At 30.4% G+C, this 19,986-nt stretch overlaps 1 protein-coding gene across 1 annotated transcript; it reads right to left on the bottom strand.

Moving 5' to 3' along the window:
• Nucleotides 1–3,502: 3,502 nt before the first annotated feature.
• On the bottom strand, nucleotides 3,503–18,784 carry LOTGIDRAFT_178051 (hypothetical protein; the record flags this gene model as incomplete). The annotated part of the gene is made up of 15 exons (XM_009051659.1): nucleotides 3,503–3,534; nucleotides 4,150–4,227; nucleotides 4,492–4,582; nucleotides 4,802–4,844; nucleotides 5,100–5,303; nucleotides 5,923–5,982; nucleotides 6,159–6,219; nucleotides 6,445–6,568; nucleotides 7,016–7,078; nucleotides 7,369–7,463; nucleotides 8,535–8,649; nucleotides 9,234–9,290; nucleotides 9,663–9,785; nucleotides 10,288–10,415; nucleotides 18,649–18,784. The coding sequence occupies 15 exons, from the start codon at nucleotides 18,782–18,784 to the stop codon at nucleotides 3,503–3,505; spliced, it is 1,410 nt and encodes a 469-aa protein (XP_009049907.1).
• Between the last annotated feature and the right edge of the window lie 1,202 nt (nucleotides 18,785–19,986).

Below are 19,986 nucleotides of genomic sequence, written 5' to 3'. Positions count from 1 at the left end.
CTAGCTTTTGATTGAAAATATTAGTGTGAGAATGAGGAATGCCACATCCAACTTTTTGAAAAAATTTCCTTGACAGAGATTACATAAGGTCCATTTTCATACTTAGCTTATTACATATTCTGCATACCATATCTGAAACCCTGTGTCAAAGTAACTTCAATCAATATAATTAAGTTACTTACACCAAAGAGGATTATATTAAAAACTCTGATGTTTATATTATCCTCAAATAAATGACAATAAATTAGCCTTACAAAGGATTGTTAAAAAATAAAAAATAAATATACCTATATAATACTTGTTTATACAATCAGATCTAATCTTCAATAGACAATATTTCAACCTTAGTTGACTTGTTTTAACTGGTAATGCCTAGGATTATTCTAAAGCTTTTCATGAATCAATTGTCCATAATAAAACAGATTCTTTTAGTTCACAGAAATTGAACACAAAGACAGAATGAAGCTGTTAATTATAAAAACTTTCAAATATCTATATAATTTTTCAGAAACAAAATCTTAACATCTGGTGGTCTGTCTTCAATTTCTGCCTGGAAATTCAGAACCAAATGAATATTAACAATCTTTGGAAAATATTTTGTATAAATTGCCTAATATCATTGTAGTGCCATAGCCCCAATCTTTCATCATACACATTTTTACAATTTTCTTAGATCTTAAAGTACAGTACCGTTCAGATTGTCTGAAAGTAGACCAGTATCTTAAATACTTGATTCCTTCAAACAAAATGTTGTCATTTAACACAACAGAGAACTATGAAATGTGATTTGTGAATTAGTAGGAAAGAAATTATTTTGATTCTAAACTATATGTACAATTAAATATCATTATTCTATTAATCATAATATAACTAGGTAGAAATTGTAATTCTGTACAGCTGAAAGGACCCTTTTTTTCTTAGTTTCTTAAGGTAAATTTTTTCATGGGGTTCATAAAAATTGCTTAAACCTTTCTGATACTGGACTTGCAGTACTGGTGGCATTACCAATACTGCGAATGAAGGATGCATTTCCAGATTCACATTCATCTTTATGTTTTTGTTTTCTTTTTGTAAAGAAGAAACAACCTCAACATGCCATAACAATACAGAGATGGAAAACATTCTGAAAAAAAAAATACCAGCAATATCAAGGAATGCTCCATTTCTATTTTACTCAATAGAAGAGTAATTTAGGTTTAAAAATAACGAGCGACAAAATATTTAATTAAGTATTGACCTGATGTTTTAGTCCAAGCAATGTACCTTTCATTTACCCAGTAACATAGAACATATCTTACATTAAACAGACTCTAGAAAGTCTTCGTCAACTTTACCAATCTCTCCTCACTCAACTCCTATACAATAACATAATTCATATGATGAAAACAGAAAAATCATTAATAATCTACATTATTTTGTCAATACAAAATATCACTGTATCCAGCTTATCAAAATTAATAAAAAAGAAAAAGAAAAACTACTGTAAATGTAACGAACAGAATTTCAAACTTAGCTTTATCAGTTATTACATGTAAGTAAATATTACAAACTACATACATATTAGATAATAAATCTAAATATTTAAAAAAAAGCTTGAAACAGGCTCTATAAACTGTAAAAATATACCTTTTTTTTCTTATTGAGAAAAGAGCTGATTTTATTATAAAATAAAAAGGAAATTGTGTGAGCCACATATACAAACATATCTATACAATTATATACAAAGCTTCATTGATGTATGTTTTTATAAAATAGATCAGTATGATATCTGAGGTATAGACCATAAAAATATTAGATATATTGTGATAAGTTTTCATGTGATATTCGTAGGAACTCTCAAGTCTAATTCTACATACAACACAAACTATACCCTTTTAAGCATTTTCAAACGCCCTAAGCCCCTTCCCCTACCCCCCCCCCCCCCCCCTCCCCCCCTTAAAAAAACCCAAAACACATCAGTATTATTTATATCAAAAACCATTTATCTTTCATTCATTTTCAGAAACCTTTGTGTTGTAACACATACAATATTGCATTGCTACAATTTAATTTTTTATTTAATTCAACAGCATAAAAATTTTCATAAAAATCTATGTAACAACTTTAATTATTCCCCAAAATCACAATACTTTCTGCACATTTAGCAACTAAGTGCAATTAATGTGCAAATAATTTGTACAAAATCAATCATCCTAGTTTGAAATTAATTTGTAATGTTAAATGGAAACAAAATTGGTTACAAATTGCAAATGTTTTATCCATATAACCTTAAAGCAGAATAATACATAAGGATATTATTTCAAGCAATTCACTCTGTGAATATGATATGTGTCGAAATGTGTTCTTTTTCACTGGACGATTATTAAAAAGATAAATTCTTCAATGGATCTAACAATATTTCAAATGCATGTGAAATCTACCCAACCACTTGATGCACAGGAATTATGTACATATATTTGATGTGGAAAAAATACTTGAGCATACCCACGGACGATGCAAAACATAAACACAAAAAATAAAATAAAGTAAATAGTAATTAACATAAACTACTACATATACTCCCTAAATATAGTGGTCAGCTTGTGTTTATGTTTTGAATCTTCCTCCAAATGTACACATATAGCTTTTCTCAAATAAAAACATCTGAACTATTTCTATTGCAAAATATTGCCTAGCAATAATTGAGCACTATATAAATGTCACTGATTATAATGTATTGCGTATATTATTGTTTACTATTGAATGTTTCCAATATAATAATTGATTATGTTACAGAAAGGTATATAGTAATATAAATTAGATGATTAAAGAATTGAGACATTAATAAGAGTAATAGTAATATCTGTATGTTTATCATATTAATTCACTGAGCAACAGGAATGCTCATTTTAATCTTTCAAAAAACACTTGTTATTCATAGATTAATCATCTAATTGAAGTATTTTCAAAAAAATGACCACAGGTTCAAATTTTGAAATCTGCATGCAAGAGAATTATTTATTTCTTTGAACCTCAAAACCTACCAAGCAGGGCAATTGCAAACTAGGAGAAATGGATTATATACTAAATTTTGATAGATCTCCAAAGATATACAATCACTGAAAGTAAATGAAAAATAAAAATTTTGTGGTATTTTGAGGATGAAGAAAATGAACTATTCCTGATAACTTCTGTCATTTAAATGTGCAGGGAGTATTTAAATTTTAGACAAAGTTTTCATCTACCCAAAATGTCTTGAAGCCAATTTTAATTTGTAGTACCATTTGTTATGAACTCTTAGCAAAGAGTTCTTTTTAGCAGATATTACATACACATAACACAATAGAACATTATTTCACATTATAGAACTATCACATTCTTTTACCATTGATACCCATTATGACTCTTGTACAGATACAATACAGTAGTGGGTTGATTATTAGAATTGCACATTAATTATCTTAGTCAAAGACTCAAACATCAAAGAGAATATTTCAAAAGACATTTTTATCATCACACAATCTCAAAATAACATACTCTGTCTTCGTCTGTTGCCTACAATTAAAAAATATTAATGATCAAAGCCACAAACTAATGAGGTAAGCTGATACCCCTTTCACACTGCACAACTGGATTATTGAATAAGGTTAAAACGGATTAGAAAGGTTCGATTCAGTTCGCTTTGCACTACATAATAATAATATAATTTTCCATATCCTCTTACGATTCATATTCGTGTACTTTAGTAACCCCTTTCTTGTGATTTCCAAGTATTTCCACTATAATGTTCATGCCAACAGGAGTGGCATGATACCCAACATGATATTCTTATCCGGATAACTTCTTGATTGGTTTCGCACTGCCACTTTTCTAGATAGTATCCAAACGAACTCCACCTCTGGAGGTAAATTTATCTATCTGGATAACTTCTGGTAATAACTGAATAAGTTTACGTGCCAGTGAAAAACTTATTCAGATAGAACTGGATACAACTAAATTACATTTGCAGTGCAAAAGGAGTATTATGGTATGAAACAACAAAAAAACACTAAAACTCATTCGAGACCACACCAAAAAATCCGACCAAACTGAAGCCTTTATCTCAATAATAAGCCAATTGTAAACAATATACATCAACAATATATTATGATATCAGAGTGAAATATTTACCTGAGGCTGCTAAGGATGATGAACGTATACCAGGATCTCTATGTAATGATATACCTGGTATAGTAAATATTGAGACAGCTGAAATTCAAAATGGTTCCAGTTACTTAGATTCTTCTCACCCTCAAATTAAAGTACTAATACAACAACTTAAATCTAAATTGGTGGTATGCAGACTTCAAAAAACATGCTTGAAAGTGAGATTCAAAACAGTCCAGTTATTTGATAAAATGCATTTTTGTTTTTTATCAATTTCTCACTTTTCAAAATTACATCCATAACCACATGATCAGCAAGTTCAAATAACATTCATGAATTTTATAATAAAACTAAATCAATACTTACTATCTGGTATTCTGTGAATTGTGGACCCAAATGAATTGAAGAATGAATGAGTCATGCCTGAGGCTGCCGACATTCTGTTCCTTGCTGCATACTGTAAAACATAAAACACAGTCATGTACGTTCCACAACTTCTACTCTGATCACAAGGCCTGCATTCAAAATCCCATTCACTGTACAAACAGACAGTACCCTTCCATAGGAACAGTTAACCTGTTAGGAACTTACCAATAGACTACCCAACAGATGTAAGGGTCTTGTTACAGAATTTGAACTTAAGTTAAAGAATAGAACTAAATAAAGTCATACATACCTTTAAAAATTTTGACAATAAATCTAATCCATCATGGTCTAACCTGAAATGCAGCAAAACAAAACTAAGTTTAAAGGCTAGAGACATCAGGGTCAAATTTACCACTGCACAACACACAATGATATTAGTTTGTTTTTTAATTACTACTTCTGATTTAATATAGTGACCATGCACATAAACTTTAATTCATATTTCAAAAAACGTTTTGTTGAATATTGAAAAATATAATATTAAAAATCTGAACAGTATAAAATAATACAGAAATTTGAGATGTTATTTTTATCAGTTAAAAAACTACCTCGGTGCAATGTTGATCAATGGTTCTGGTTTATATCGAGAAAAATTATATGAGACATATTCCTCATTGGAACTTATTCCTGGAAATTCCTGTTCAGTAGGCGTTCCTAACGCTTTAAATATTAATAATAACTCATCTTCTACAGTGGAACCAGGAAATAACGGCCGACCACACGCCATTTCATAAAATATACAACCAACACCCCTGAAATAATTTCAATACGGTAAATTTTGTAATTCAATATATGATAATAACATGAACATTTCTGAGAGTTGACACTGAACAATGACTACTATGAATCTACTTAAGGATACCCTTATAAAATTATTTCAGTTGTTATAGGGACAGATGTGCCATTTTGGGGGGTTGATTTAAGTCTTGAATATATGTAAATAATCTACAGAAGTACTAGAATTGTAAGAAAATTGCTTTATTCCTTTGAAAATACTCCAAACTAGTAATTTTACTCACTTTTTCTATTGATATCTTTTCTATATATCACATAGTATCTTAAAATTATGAGTCGTCATTTTAACATTCAAACTCAGATAATTCTGGACACACATGGATTTGAAGGCTCAAATTTAGACGGTGAGCTGTGAACACTATTACTGATTGGCTTAGCTAAAAAATTCCTGTTTCTGAGACTAAGGTTCGATTGGTCAAAAAAATGGCACATCTTCCCCTTTAAATCAATGTGAATATTATCATAAACAATTCTAATTGAATCTTTAAAAACCACTGAGTGAAATTTTCCTCAACAATAACATCGAACTGGTCATTGAAGGATTATTTATTACAGAATTATCAATATTTTACTTACCACATATCAATTGGTGTGGAGTATTCTGTAGACCCTAATAAAACATCAGGTGGACGATACCTACAATAAAATGTCAAATAGAGACATTGAATACAAAACTTCAACTAAATATATCGATCAGAGAGAGAGAGAGAGAGAGAGAGAGAGAGAGAGAGAGAGTACTTTATTTACAGTGGAGAATTGTACATGAAAACAGATTAAAGTAAAATCATGTCTAACACAACAGACAAACTTACCATAACGTCACAACTTCATTGGAATATGTTTTGGTGGGAATAGATTTGGCCCTCGCTAATCCTGCAAAATTCTCTTAAGATGTATATATGTAATAGTACATGACATTTATACTAAGTTAAATGTCCAAATATAAACAAATTAAAAATCCCTTAAATCAAAATAAAAATGCCATTAATGTTCATTCAGAATAATATCTATTTTGTACTAAAATACATAAACATTGAGCACATCAATTTGGTTTAATATAAAATACACATTTAGACAAAAGTAACTAATGTAACCTACCAAAGTCTGCTAGTTTTAACTCGCCTCTCTCATTAATAAGTAAATTCTGAGGTTTCAAGTCTCGATGTAGTACCCTTCGTTTATGACAGTATGCTAGCCCTCGTAATAATTGGTATAAAAATATCTAAAGTAAAAAGGATAAAATACATCCCAAAATGTAAATTTTCACATGTCTGTTCACTCTTTAATATGGTGTATCTTCTATTAAGTATAGTTCACTTAGCGACCACAGACTAAATGGCTGATGGTGGGCAATATATATAGTTGCCTAAGCGTTGAAAAAATAATCAGCTGAGATTACATGATGGAGACAAAAACTATCTGGCTGAGAGTGACCAAAAACTATCTAGCTGATTTTAACTGATGACTAGTCGAATTATAGTGACCTTGAGGTTAGCTTATCATATTTTACAAAAAAGAATGGTTTATTGTGTCCAAGAAAAAGCTGGCAGATATTAAACTATGATTAGCCGATTGATGCTAACAAAGAAGGGATCAGCTGACAAATAATAAAGGAAATGCTAGCCAATATTGGGCAACAACTAACTAATATGGAATCTTTATTCCTTACCTTGACATTTGTCATACTCATTATATTACCACAATCATCCATGTACTGTTTGAGATCTTTTTCCTACAATATTGGAAGATGTTATTTTACATCTATTTAAATGTCATGTAAAGTAGATAAAGCACATAAGCAAGCACTTGACTTAGTGTAAGTTGACATTCACTGCTTTTGGTTTCATAAATTCTATGATTTTTTATATTCCCAGAATTCAGTTGTCATAGCAAATTGAAAGTCTGGTGCTTTAACCATTCCCCATAGAGGCAGGGAAGAAACATTAAGTACCAAGCCCGCAGTGACTCTTGTAAACAAGTCTTTCTCACGACAATACTTATGTAGAAAAATAAAATTCTTACCAAATATTCAAAGACTAGAGTAAGAGATTTTTCTGTATGTATAATATCATGTAATGTTACTATATTAGCATGCTTGAGATCCCGTAATAATGAAACTGAAATATCAAAGCAGTATATTCATATCACCAACTAATCTACAATAATTTAGGACATAGAAACTGTCACAAGACATTCAAATAATCCATTCTTCTTTTTCTAAAGATAGCTTGCCAGGCAAGGTAATATACGCCCATTGGTAGCTTTGATTTTGAATATAAATATTTAGCAGTACATTAACAATCACCAGTATGAAATATTCAACCTTTAGTCATACACTTCTTTTGAACTCTTTAGGGCAATACTGAATAATATTGAGTATGAGTTATTGCCCTTGTTCTTGAAAACGTGTTCAATCTTTAGCTTGTGAAAACTCTAGAAGACAAATATTCAATCTTCAGCGCAGTACTGAACAATAAAACCAAATTTGGTCAAAATCCGACAAAAATCATGAGTTTTTACATGCTACAAATTGAATGAGTTTTCAAGAACAAGGGCAATAACTCAAACTAAACATTTTTCGATTTTTCTGATTTTCAAAAGGGTTCATCCTTGGGTGATTACAAACACTCACACCAAGTTTTGTCAAAATCTGTCAAGAATTGTGCCTTCTAGAGTGTTTACAAGCTAAAATTTGAACATGTTTTCAAGAACAAGGGCAGTAACTCATACCAAATATTTTTCGATCCTTCTGATTTTCAGTAAGGTTCATCCTTAGGTGATTACAAACACTCACACCAAGTTTCTCCATAATCCGTCAAGAATTGTCCCTTCTAGAGTGTTTACAAGCTAAAATTTGAATGCGATTTCAAGAACAAGGGCAATAACGCATACTAAATATTTTTCGATCTTTCTGATTTTCAATAGGGTTCATCCATGAGTGATTACAAACAACCATACCAAATTTCGTCCAAATCAATCAAGAATTGTGCCTTGCAGAGTGTTTACGAGCTATTGTGGACGGACGGACGGACGGACCGACGGATGGACATACAAGACGGCAATATAAGCCCCCCCAATTTCATGCGGGCGTATAAAAACTAATGTATTACATTATCACTTTTGTTTCTGAACACAGACTGGGTATAAGATCAAACTATCATTATTTATATCAATAAATCACTGCCTACCTTCTCTGATTGCTGTACAAGGGGCACCTTCTTCATGTTCTAACCTAATTTCTTTTAAAGCAACTAAATTATCTGTTAAGCGAGACTTTCCCTTGAATACCGTGGCATATGTTCCCTACAAAATATTACAAAAGCAAAATCAAAGCTTGCATAACAACCTTGGACAATTTTTATAACATATTTCAGTGAATGCATACTAATACAGATACATACTTGTAACATGTTGTCTTATCCAAAAGTAAAAGCAAACTTATGTCTCAACAGTGATACAATTTCTGGTTGAAGAGCAAGTCAGACTGCCCACAATCGCTGAATTCTGTGTAATATGATTGATTTTGCAACCTTTCGACAACAAATCTCAAATTGTAGTACATGCGAAATCAAGTCAGTGATCTTCAGGGACATCAGACATCATATCTTTATATGAGAGTTCTTAGCTTATTTCCTGCAAATGAGCTGTTGTCATATGACACATGCTTAGTAAGGATGATTACAGGTGATATAAACCAGCTTCAGAATGATCATATAATCAACCTTTTTTTTTTTGTACATTCATAAAATGATCATATAATCCCCATCTCTAACTATGATGTCTACAACATAATACAGATAATGATAGCATTTGATTAGAATTTAAGAAATGCTTATAAACAGTTAATGCTGTGAATGAAGCAAGTGATTATATAGTGTTATATTTACCTCTCCTAATTTATCTAATTTAGTATAAGATTCTAGTTTACCAAATCCTATTTCAGACTGAAATAATAATTATATACATATCAGTAAAATGTGTATAAGTTTTTTTTAAATCTGAAAAATTAATTTATAGACTATAGTTAATTTTTAACTATTTTACAAGTATGTCCTTTCTTTTTGCTGCAATAGATTATTAGAGAAGCACAAGATATACGGATATACCATTTCTAACATTTCTATGTTCTTGTTCTTGTGCTTCTTTACCTACTCCTATTTCTATATGTCTTATAAACAGTAGGTTATTAGAGCTTATCAAACTTGAAATCATTAAACAAGAAATAAGCCTTATTGCATACTTCTGTATTTATTCCAGAAGCTCACTATCCTATATAATTATTAAGATATTGAAACTGTATTCAGTTGTATACTTACAAGAGATTTTCTACGAGATTGTCGTGTCAATTGACCGTCTGGACTAAGAGATAAACTTTGTCGTGCTAAGAAATTTTCAGGAAGACGAATATCAGCTGGTAGAGACAATCTTTTCATTACTTCCTGAAATAATAGATAAGTACAGTGGAATCTCTGCATTAAATAGACACTATGTAAGATATCTAGATGAGTCAGTGAGGTGCAAAGATGTCAGTTTGTACCTTTCCACTTTCCTTCTAAACAAAACAACGATGCCAGGTTATATGACAATAACTTCTATTGATTCTATAGACGTCATTTGACATGTCTGTTATTTGACATATTTCTTACATATGTCTATTGCAACATATTGAAATATATTAAAATGACACATAATATCCTAGTCTCATTGAAGTATACTTATAATATATCATTTATCTTGAAGTATATGATCCTCAGTGCAAGGTTTCAGAGAGTGCTTTTATTGATACTGGAATATATATAAATCTCTAAAAAGATATCTTGTTCTTTAAAATTCTATACATTATCAGGTAAACTTGAGTTCTGTCATCTTTTTAAATGCATATAGGCTCCATAACAATAATCCAGAAACATAGCAAAATATTAGAACCTTTCATGAACATACCTCATTAATTCTACGATTTTTATGTCTTCGTTTGACTGGAGATATATTGTCATCTTTCTCATCTGAAGTTCCTGATATTTCTTCACTTTCACCATCTGATCCAATTCGAGGTATTTCATGTACTATGCCTGAAATAGACAAAATTTTCACATTCATGTGTCAAAAAATGGTTAAAAAATTGTATGTATAGTAGTAAAAATAATCATTAATACTTGATTTACTATACCTGTTGATTTATAGACCATATATATTTTTGGCACCAGAGAAATCTAAGACAGCATAAAACTGTGTCTACTGCTACTTGAACTTCCCTCCGTCAAGTCATGAGCTCAAATAATATAAATATGATGTATCATGTCCTATGTCCTATGTCATAAGCATATCCCATCCCAAAATACTACTATCTGGAACACTTGACTTTTAGTATCATCAGTAAATGCAATATTCTTCTAGCAGGTATTTTTTGTGTATATGTTTATCATATAATTTTGAAATTAGTTAATGTGAAGGACTGCATGAATATAACTGGAGCTGCAAAATAATCCACTTGTATTTTTACTCATTATTTCAGTTAGTAACAGGATGATTTCACTATCTTAGCATATTTTTAACTTGAGGATAATGATACAACAAATAGTCCTAAAATCGAGTCTCTTACAAAGCAACTTATTTCTTCAGATTTTTACAAAAAAGCACATATTTGAAATTTTCAAATAAGGCCTATAATAGGTTGAAATAAATTAGGATGTTTCTGTTTATTTCAATATAAATGACTACATGTTTAACATCATGTATTAAAGGTAATATTACAACTATTTTTATCTTATCATTAATAACTTGTAAGGTTTTTTTTAATGTATTTTAAGGTGAAATGTTAGGATAAAGTTTTTAGTTTATTTCCTCTAATCTGACAAATTTATCAGAAATTGATAAACATTTCTACCATCACCTGCCTAATATTATTACTGTAGTCAACACATCACCATACTCAACTCAGTATCAACATACATTCTATAGGCTACTTCTATTCTGATAAATAACACCATCTATTAATGGCTGTCACAAATAAAACAGAAAGAGAGTAAATCTTTCACCTATTTGTGTAACAAACTATTCAAAAAGGCTTTGTTGGGTGAATTATACAATAGTTTATGTTAATTACAGATAAAGTAATAATTTTTCTAATTTTTAACCTAAGTAGCCAAGCTTGGAAATATAAAGTTGCAAGTCATAATTTGCTAGTCACAATGCAGTTCCTAACTCCAATTTTTTTCCAAATCCAGCAAAACCAGGAATAATAATTGAAAGATGTTTCGAAGCATAACTATCAACATAATTCATGACATCAATCATCAATTACCATGATGTTGTTATTATGCTCTCCACAGACAAACAAAGACAGTAAGGGATCTTTTCAAAATCATTTCATCAATTTGATTCCAAATCCAGAAACACTCTCAATCTTTTTGTCTAAATTTGAGTCATAGGGTTGGAAAAGTTTCAGAAAACTAAAAAGCCTTACACTTGAAGGTCTGCCATTTTGTGTTGGTTTTAGGCATTTTTACTCAGAATTCACCTTGAAATTAAAGGTGACAATTACAGAAATCATTAGCAATCTAAAGAACTGAAATGAATTTGCACTAAATACCAGAAAGACAACTACTAATGTAATTCTATGCCAGGTAAAAAATGAAAACCATCCTAAAAGTGAACCTTTATGCCATGTCAATAATTGGCACCTTATAAACTTGTCTAGTATACCACAGTAAAAGGAAAGTATTGTTAGCTGTAGTGAAGGTCAGTATGAAATAATAAAGGTAAAGAAGAGATGTATCTAACAGTGATATCTTATTACAGATTATCTTACTGATATAGACCAGGTAATGTTATTATTTACATCATATATAACAATAGTCAGACTACTAACATTCTATATTTACAGGTTTAGGTATGATCATATTAAAGTGATACAGTCAAATAATTTGTTCACAAACCAGGTGAAGAGACTTAAATGCCATATCTTTGATCTTTTATATGGGTGAAAGCCAGTTTTATGATCATTTTCATAACAAAATATTGTTCAAAATTGTTTCTCTTTTTTGTTACTCAGTTTAGATTTATGCATTGTGATATATAAGGCTATTTTTATTTGCATATTTTTCAGAAATCTTATTAGTGACAGTTTCTGTGTAAATTTTTTTTTTTTTTTTACAAAATGAATGATACATCTCCTTTTTTTCTCCTCAAATAAACATGGTGTTTAAAAATGATTTAACCCTGTGTGATTTTGATCTTACTTTATTTTGGTTGATACCTATGACTCTATGGCATATTCTACTTTTCATGTTGAATTGCTTGCTAGCATAGATAATTGCAATTTTTTAGGAATACAATTAATTGAAAAAAAAAAGCTCAAATTTGCTGTGGATATGCATTCACCAGATGAACTCTTTATTTAATCACTGAAGATAAATTCCCATGGCACAGAACATTCTAAATCAAATTCTTGTAGGCCAATATTTTTTCACAATGCAAAACATTCTTCTTGTAGTTCAAATTCTGACTTCTGACTCTATACACTTTTTTTTAAACTGTGTAGAGATCAGATTACTAAAATGTTATATTTTTTAATGCCTGAGTTAAAGTAAGTTTACCTCAAATCATATGGAATGAGATAGGAAATCTTAGCTGATATTTTGTTAGTAAACAATCTGATGAAATCTGTTTATTTAGGTAGCGTATGTAGATAACATAAAAAGACATCTGGTATGATGGTCTGGTCGTAATGTAATAATCATATAGGTACAGGTACATACTCATAATGTGAAATTGATTATATCTATCAATTGTTCTTTGGGTTATCTCATTAGATTATTCTGTTAGGGTCACAATGTATATCTTTGTTTCTTGGCATAGATATCCTGTACTTTCAGTTTGCAACATACTTGTCTTGGTTTAAAGTTTGCATATATTGAATGGCAATGATATTGCAAATTCATCTTAGATCTTCTACTAACTACAATTATGAAAACAGGTCAAGGTGTGGAGAAGATATATTTGTATTAGAAGTTTATTAACAACCCCAGAAAAATGCCACAAAAACCATCATTCAAAGAAAACTTGATGAACACATATGAAGTCTGTGTGGATATTCAAGCATGCATGGGCATAGGTAGGAATAAAACAGAATCCATTTTTCAGCCAAAGTCATATTTAAAATATTAAATGATACATAACTAATAATGAAGAAAATCAACCTGTTACTAAGAATATAGGTGGAACTACAGTTGAAATATCAATCTATTTACTATCTTACTAAGTCATCTTACTTATATATTAACACATTCCTTCTACTATTTCATTTCAGCCATACCCTTCAAAATAACAACTGTATTTATATAGTGGTCATAATCTTAACATTAATCTTCCTTGAAGAATAGATCATCATTTTTCATAACATCAACCACAGACCAAAGAGAATACAAATTGTACAGTATGCCTAAAAAACTGACCATAGCAAAATAAAACCTGTTCAGACTAATGTTTCTAATCACAAGGAACAAATTAAAAAGAAAACAAAACAGGTTGTCTTTTTTTTTAATTTCAGGATTCTCCATCAAAAAAAATCTATTTCCATGAAATTGTCCAGTACAACACTAATTCTTCCTAACACGAATTAGGTAATCATATATTTAAGAAATAGCCTAGTTCAATTTTGGTCTTACTGCTGAAATTACCTGTAATAACCAGACACAGAAAATCTTGACCCTGTTCAAAATTTAGATAAGACTAATCAAATTAATGTAGAAAACTTGTCTTCAGTAATATATTGTTTTGTAAAGGATATACTAAATAGAACCTTAACTGGGTATTCTCATATATTTGTATATTATTTCATAAGATTTATATTAAGTCATCCAGTTTTTCTATAATTTTCACAACCAATGACAGACTTGGATTACCGTTCTTCCTTTCTATTAATTGCAGACCAAACAAATCACAATACAATAATAATAGCAAGAATTATCATATATCTATAGGCGAAGTACAAATGGCATATAGGACAACCATATGTCTTTGAGTTGAAAGTTCAAAAAGAGTATGATAGTGCCACTGTCGATGCAAAATTATCCCATTTGCACACTGCTAAATGTTGCCTGTCTGCATTATTCCAATCTGGCTAAATACAAGTAGGACATCTATTCCATTTCATCTATTTATATTATGATTTTATAAAATCAGCCATTATAAAGCAGGTAGAACATATTATGGTATTGGTAGGTCCACACATGGGTATATGTAGTATTATTTAGATTAGGTCAATATCAACCCCAGAGTACTTGAACCTTTATACCAGATGACAGTCAAATATTTAATCCAAGAGATAAAATTTTTCCAGAAACCATAAGATTTTATTATTTTTCAATTAAAGGTTATACCGGTTGTTAAACAGATGTAATATGTATAAGATCAGTATGGCCAGCTGATATTGTAATTAGATAGTATAGGGCCTGATAATGTTGAATTCATAGTGATTACAATTAGACTTAACATAGTTTCAGCTTGACCTTTCTCTATCCATTCACAACCCCAAATCATTCCTAATTCCACAACACACAACACAAGGGCAGTGATCTGTTAAAAGATCAGTCATTAAGACTGTGCTATAATCTTTTTATAACTCAGGAAATTTTTCCGCGATGTTTTCAAGACTTTTGAACTTTTAAAAGTTCTCTTTTTTGTCGCAATTTCGTACAGTATTTCATATTTCATACACAATTAAATATCAATACATGATATCTAGCTATAAGTTATAACCTTAGATAACCGAGACAATCCTTGAAAACATGCTCATATGATTGCTTTTTAAGCTGCATTTATATTTTTTTTTTAACTTGTTACATTCGATTCAACCCAATAATGTCAAGATTCAAAATTTCTTGTTAAATAGTACAAAAACAACATCCAGCGTTCAAAAAAAAGTAAATTTTCTATTGATTCTGCATTTTGATGATGTTTACATATTTGTCTGGTATGTCTGTATCTCAATGAATATATCAACAATATATTGTGCAAGAACTAGTTTCAATATAATAATTTTTTGTGGAATGATCCTTATAGGATAAAAAAAATAGAACATTACCTAATAATTTTGTATCACGAGGTAGGGTCAGACTCTTACTCAATTCATGTTCTTTCTTTTGGTATAAAGCTGAGGTTTTCCATTGATTTGGTGAACTAGTTACAGGAGTGATGTCATTTACACTAGTCCGTGATTTAGAAAATGGCTTCAAATGACGTAACCATGATAGCGTCTTATCATAAATTGTATCCTTGCACAATAATTTTACATCCATACTTCTACGTTTTAATTTATCAGAAGGTCGATAAGATGAATCTACTTCGATTCCACCCTGAACTCGGCTGTTACTCCTATGCCTATATCGTACAGGCTGAGATTCCAAACCCGGCATCATGATAGTTTTTACATATAAAATCAGAATAAAGTAATATCTTCAAACTGTGTTAGATACAATCAAGAATCATGTATACACAACCAGATCAATCCCTTTTAAAATGATAGAATATTCACCATCACATTATCTTCATGTTGACGTAACTAATGTAACTCTAGTCATTACACAACATGCCTGGGAATCAAAGAAAATCTTTATTCAGTCTCCATAACAATTGATAGTTGAAGTTAAACTTGCATGTCTCCTAATCAGACAGTTTTCTTTGAGATATGTTCTACTCTATTATAAATCCTTTTCTTCATCTATTTTCAGTTACATAGATTTCATTTTAACTTTCTTCTTTGAACTCTAAAACCTTTTTTAGTGTATTAATGTGAAAGTGTTCTGTGTTGGCTAAGTTAGTAATTTATAAAATCAAGTCCAATCTAAAGTGAGTAATTTGATTCTGGCATGGTAAATAAATGATAGAAAGAAGAGCTATGTTATGATTCTTGTGATAACCACACACATTCTTTATTCTTATTATTATATTAAATCTCTATACAAAATAAATCTCATTCTTCAAATAATAAGTTCCTTTATCTGAATATTCCTTCTTTCTATTTGTGAAAATAGAAATAATTCTAATCAAAAATTTTTTTTTTGGTTCTCTTGTTTGACACACAGCAACTCTTACTCAAATAAATACATTTTCTAAACATCAAATTATGGTGGAATTCCATTTGTGTGACTTTTTTTTTTATATCAATCTATAATTACTTCTACAAATGTTGTTGATACAAATAAATTTCCTTTAATATATAGCTCACTTTATAACCAATTTTCTGCACAGGTAAAAACAAAATGGTTATCAAAAGTTGTCAACCTTCCTTCAGATTTGTAACTTCAATCCATTATAAAAATATTTATTTTTTTGCAAATCAGCATCATAATACTGTCAAAATCTTTATTATATAATAATCCACAGTTATTCTATTAACATACTTTTTATTTCACAATGAAAATTTCCCACTTGATCTTTATTTACAACGCCTTTTCTAATTGTAGAATTTCATAAACAAATGCAATACTCCCTATTTCCTGCAAATTAATGCCACACAGCAATCTAATATTTCAACATTACTATTCTTTAGAAAGACAAGAAATGTAAGAAGAATTTCCTTCACCACACTTGTAGAGGCAGTTAATTATCAAGTAGCAATTAGTAAACATGTAAATATACTAGTAATACTATACTATACTATACTCTCTTAGTTTGATTAAGACTTATAAAATCCATTCCTATATAAAACATGACTTTTAATACACTGATTCACTTAAACTACAAAAATATCCTTCCCAAATGTAGATAACAATTCTAGTTACTGACTGACTCTACACATTAAAATGATTTATAAAACTAGAGGAGGTAAAGGAAGTGTTGGCAGATAAAAATAGATATATTGGGCTACTTGTGGTTCCAAATCATATAACTTGCCTGATAGTAGTCACTTCTACCCAGTTTCTTACAGACTGCATGATCAAAGAGTTCAAGACTGGATATAAGAAGATTTTTGGGAAAGGTAAACTAAATAATTAAATGTTTGCTCAATTGACCGTGTAGAACTGTAGCAGAAGTCACTTCGGTCATTATCTAATCACTTGATAACCAAGACTAAACATACTGTAGTGTCTAATAGTGAAGACAGATGCCTATTGACAGGTGAACATTTTTCATGTGCTGAATCCACAAATTTCTCATTCAAAGCCATCTCAATCAATCATTTAGACATGGATGATTAAGCTTATAGTAAGTTCCATTGATGCAAAATGATTAAGATAGTTAATTCGCAGTAACAGTGATCCAACATTGATCTCAAATGTAGTAATATGCCACTGACTTTTTGGATTTTGTAGAAATAAACTTTAATGAGATTTCTTAGTTTAGATATATTGAAAACAGTTCAGATTGCAAAGAATTTTAGACACTCTGGTTCTATTAAAGGCTGCAACGGATAATTTTGTTGGTCACACTCTTGGGAGAAAGTCAGAGATTGTTAAAACAGACAAGACATCAAAGAAGTGCATGTCGCGTCATGTCAATTATTTTGGTGTTTTTGAATTTTGAATGGAAGTCAAAGAGATAGTCTGTTATCAGTTGATTAAAGATAGCTTGCCAGGCAAGGTAATATACGCCTTGTAAATAAAAATATTTGGCGGTACAGTAACAATTACCAGTATGAAATATTCAACCTTCAGTCATACAATTCTTTTGAACTTTTTAAGGCAATACTGAAGTTTCATCAAAATCTGTCAAGAATTGGGCCTTCTAAAATGTTTACAGGCTAAAATTTGAATGCATTTTTAAGAACAGGGGCAATAACTCATACTAAATATTTTTCGGATTTTCAATAGGGTTCATCCTTGAGTGATTACAAACAACCATACCAAGTTTCGTCGAAATCAATCAAGAATTGTGCCTTGTAGAGTGTTTATGAGCTATTGTGGACAGACCGACCGACAGACAGGGTGACAACAATATACGCCCTCCATTTCATGTGGGCATATAAAAAGGAAGCCAAAACAAAAGAGCCCTATGAATAATAAAAATAAGAATAATAAACTCTATATTTTACATGGGTCAAAATAAGGGCCAATACATAAGCACATGGTCCTGTCCAATATTCAGCCCATGGGGACATGAAAATTGAAACTATTGTCCTGAAAATATTCCAGGGGCTGTGTACAACCAGACCGTATGAGTATATAAACAAAATTTCCGACTGAAGCTATTGGCCTTTTTATATGTTGATCTTCATAAAATTGATTGAGTCAAAACAGTTATGATCTTGGCAATGTTTCTCTTTAAACAATAAAAAATATCTAGAAATTTTTTGTAACTTACCATTTTCCCTAACCTCTTGTACTGATTGACTTCTGTCTTCTACTGTTAATTGTTCTGCCAGTTCAGATAAACTCTCATCTAGACCACGCCCAGTTCTTAATGTAAGGGACAGTCGTCGTTTTAGTTTTTTCATCATAATTTCAACAGATTATCCTCAAAGGACTAAATAATTATGTTCAGACATCATCATCTTATTCCTCTAGTAGCTCAAAAACCTACAACAAAATACATTCAGATCATTCATTATTAAAATTTGACCAACTCTGACATTTTAAGTTGTCCTAAAATAAGCTCATATAAATCCTTTTCCCTGTAACAGTGCTTGTTTCTGTTTATCAACAATAATTTAACTATTTAACTATAACATTATATATTCCTGTGTCAATTGTAAAATATAGATTGAAAAACATATTATTTATCACACCTACACCAATTACTATAATACTATATTCCAAATATCATACAGGATATATAGAGGAATCGCTGTAAAAACGATTAATAAAGTATTACAAAGGACAATTAAAGAGATTCCAAGGAGCTTTTTTAGTCTATATATGTGTAACTTAAACAGATAGACATATAGCTTTTATTTCTACATTAACCCATCCAACAACTATGACTCTTATCATTCCAGAAAAATAATAAAGTTTATAAATTAATTACATTAACCCAACTGTCTGGAATGTATTTTCATTATCATTATCTTACTAAGCATGTAAAGTTTCAACACAAATTAACATACCCATTCAGATTTCGTGAAACATAAACTATTTTAATTGCAGGGCGTTCGTAAGCGAACGCCCTGGTTTGTTTTTGAATTGATTTTTTTTTTTTTTTTTTTCGTCCACGGCAGGCCGGTTTTCTCGGCAATGGCAATAGGTACGGGAAAACGGACTTCATGGCGTTTTGTAACTCGTGGCTAATCACTGTTTAAATGTAAAACAAAAACTTTCTGAGCAACATTACGCAACGTTGCAACAAACGGAAAATGGACTCTAGAGGGCGTGTTTATCAACCGATTTTGATCGGGTTTTCTGCATCGTATTTCTTGTAACAAAGGACAAATGATAGCAGTTGAAAATTTTCGATTTTCGAAAATTCGTTCATTACTTTTTTTGCCGAAATTAATCGAAAAATACTATTTCGGTTGTTATCGGACGGATTAACTTGAAACTTACGTGGTGTAGACCGCCAGCATAGAGACATAAAAGTACTTATTCAAAATTTTTTTATCACTTCCGGTTTCGATGTTAGTACTTCCGGTGGTATCACTTCCGGTGGAATTGAGTTATGTCAAAAATAACATATGCATTATATTACCAGTCTTAATACAAACTT

This window comes from Lottia gigantea, assembly GCF_000327385.1.
Source record: "Lottia gigantea unplaced genomic scaffold LOTGIsca_17, whole genome shotgun sequence".
NCBI classification, from domain to species: Eukaryota; Metazoa; Mollusca; class Gastropoda; family Lottiidae; genus Lottia; species Lottia gigantea.
Note: the sequence above shows the minus strand (reverse complement) of the source record. Positions and strands in the feature narration are given on the sequence as shown.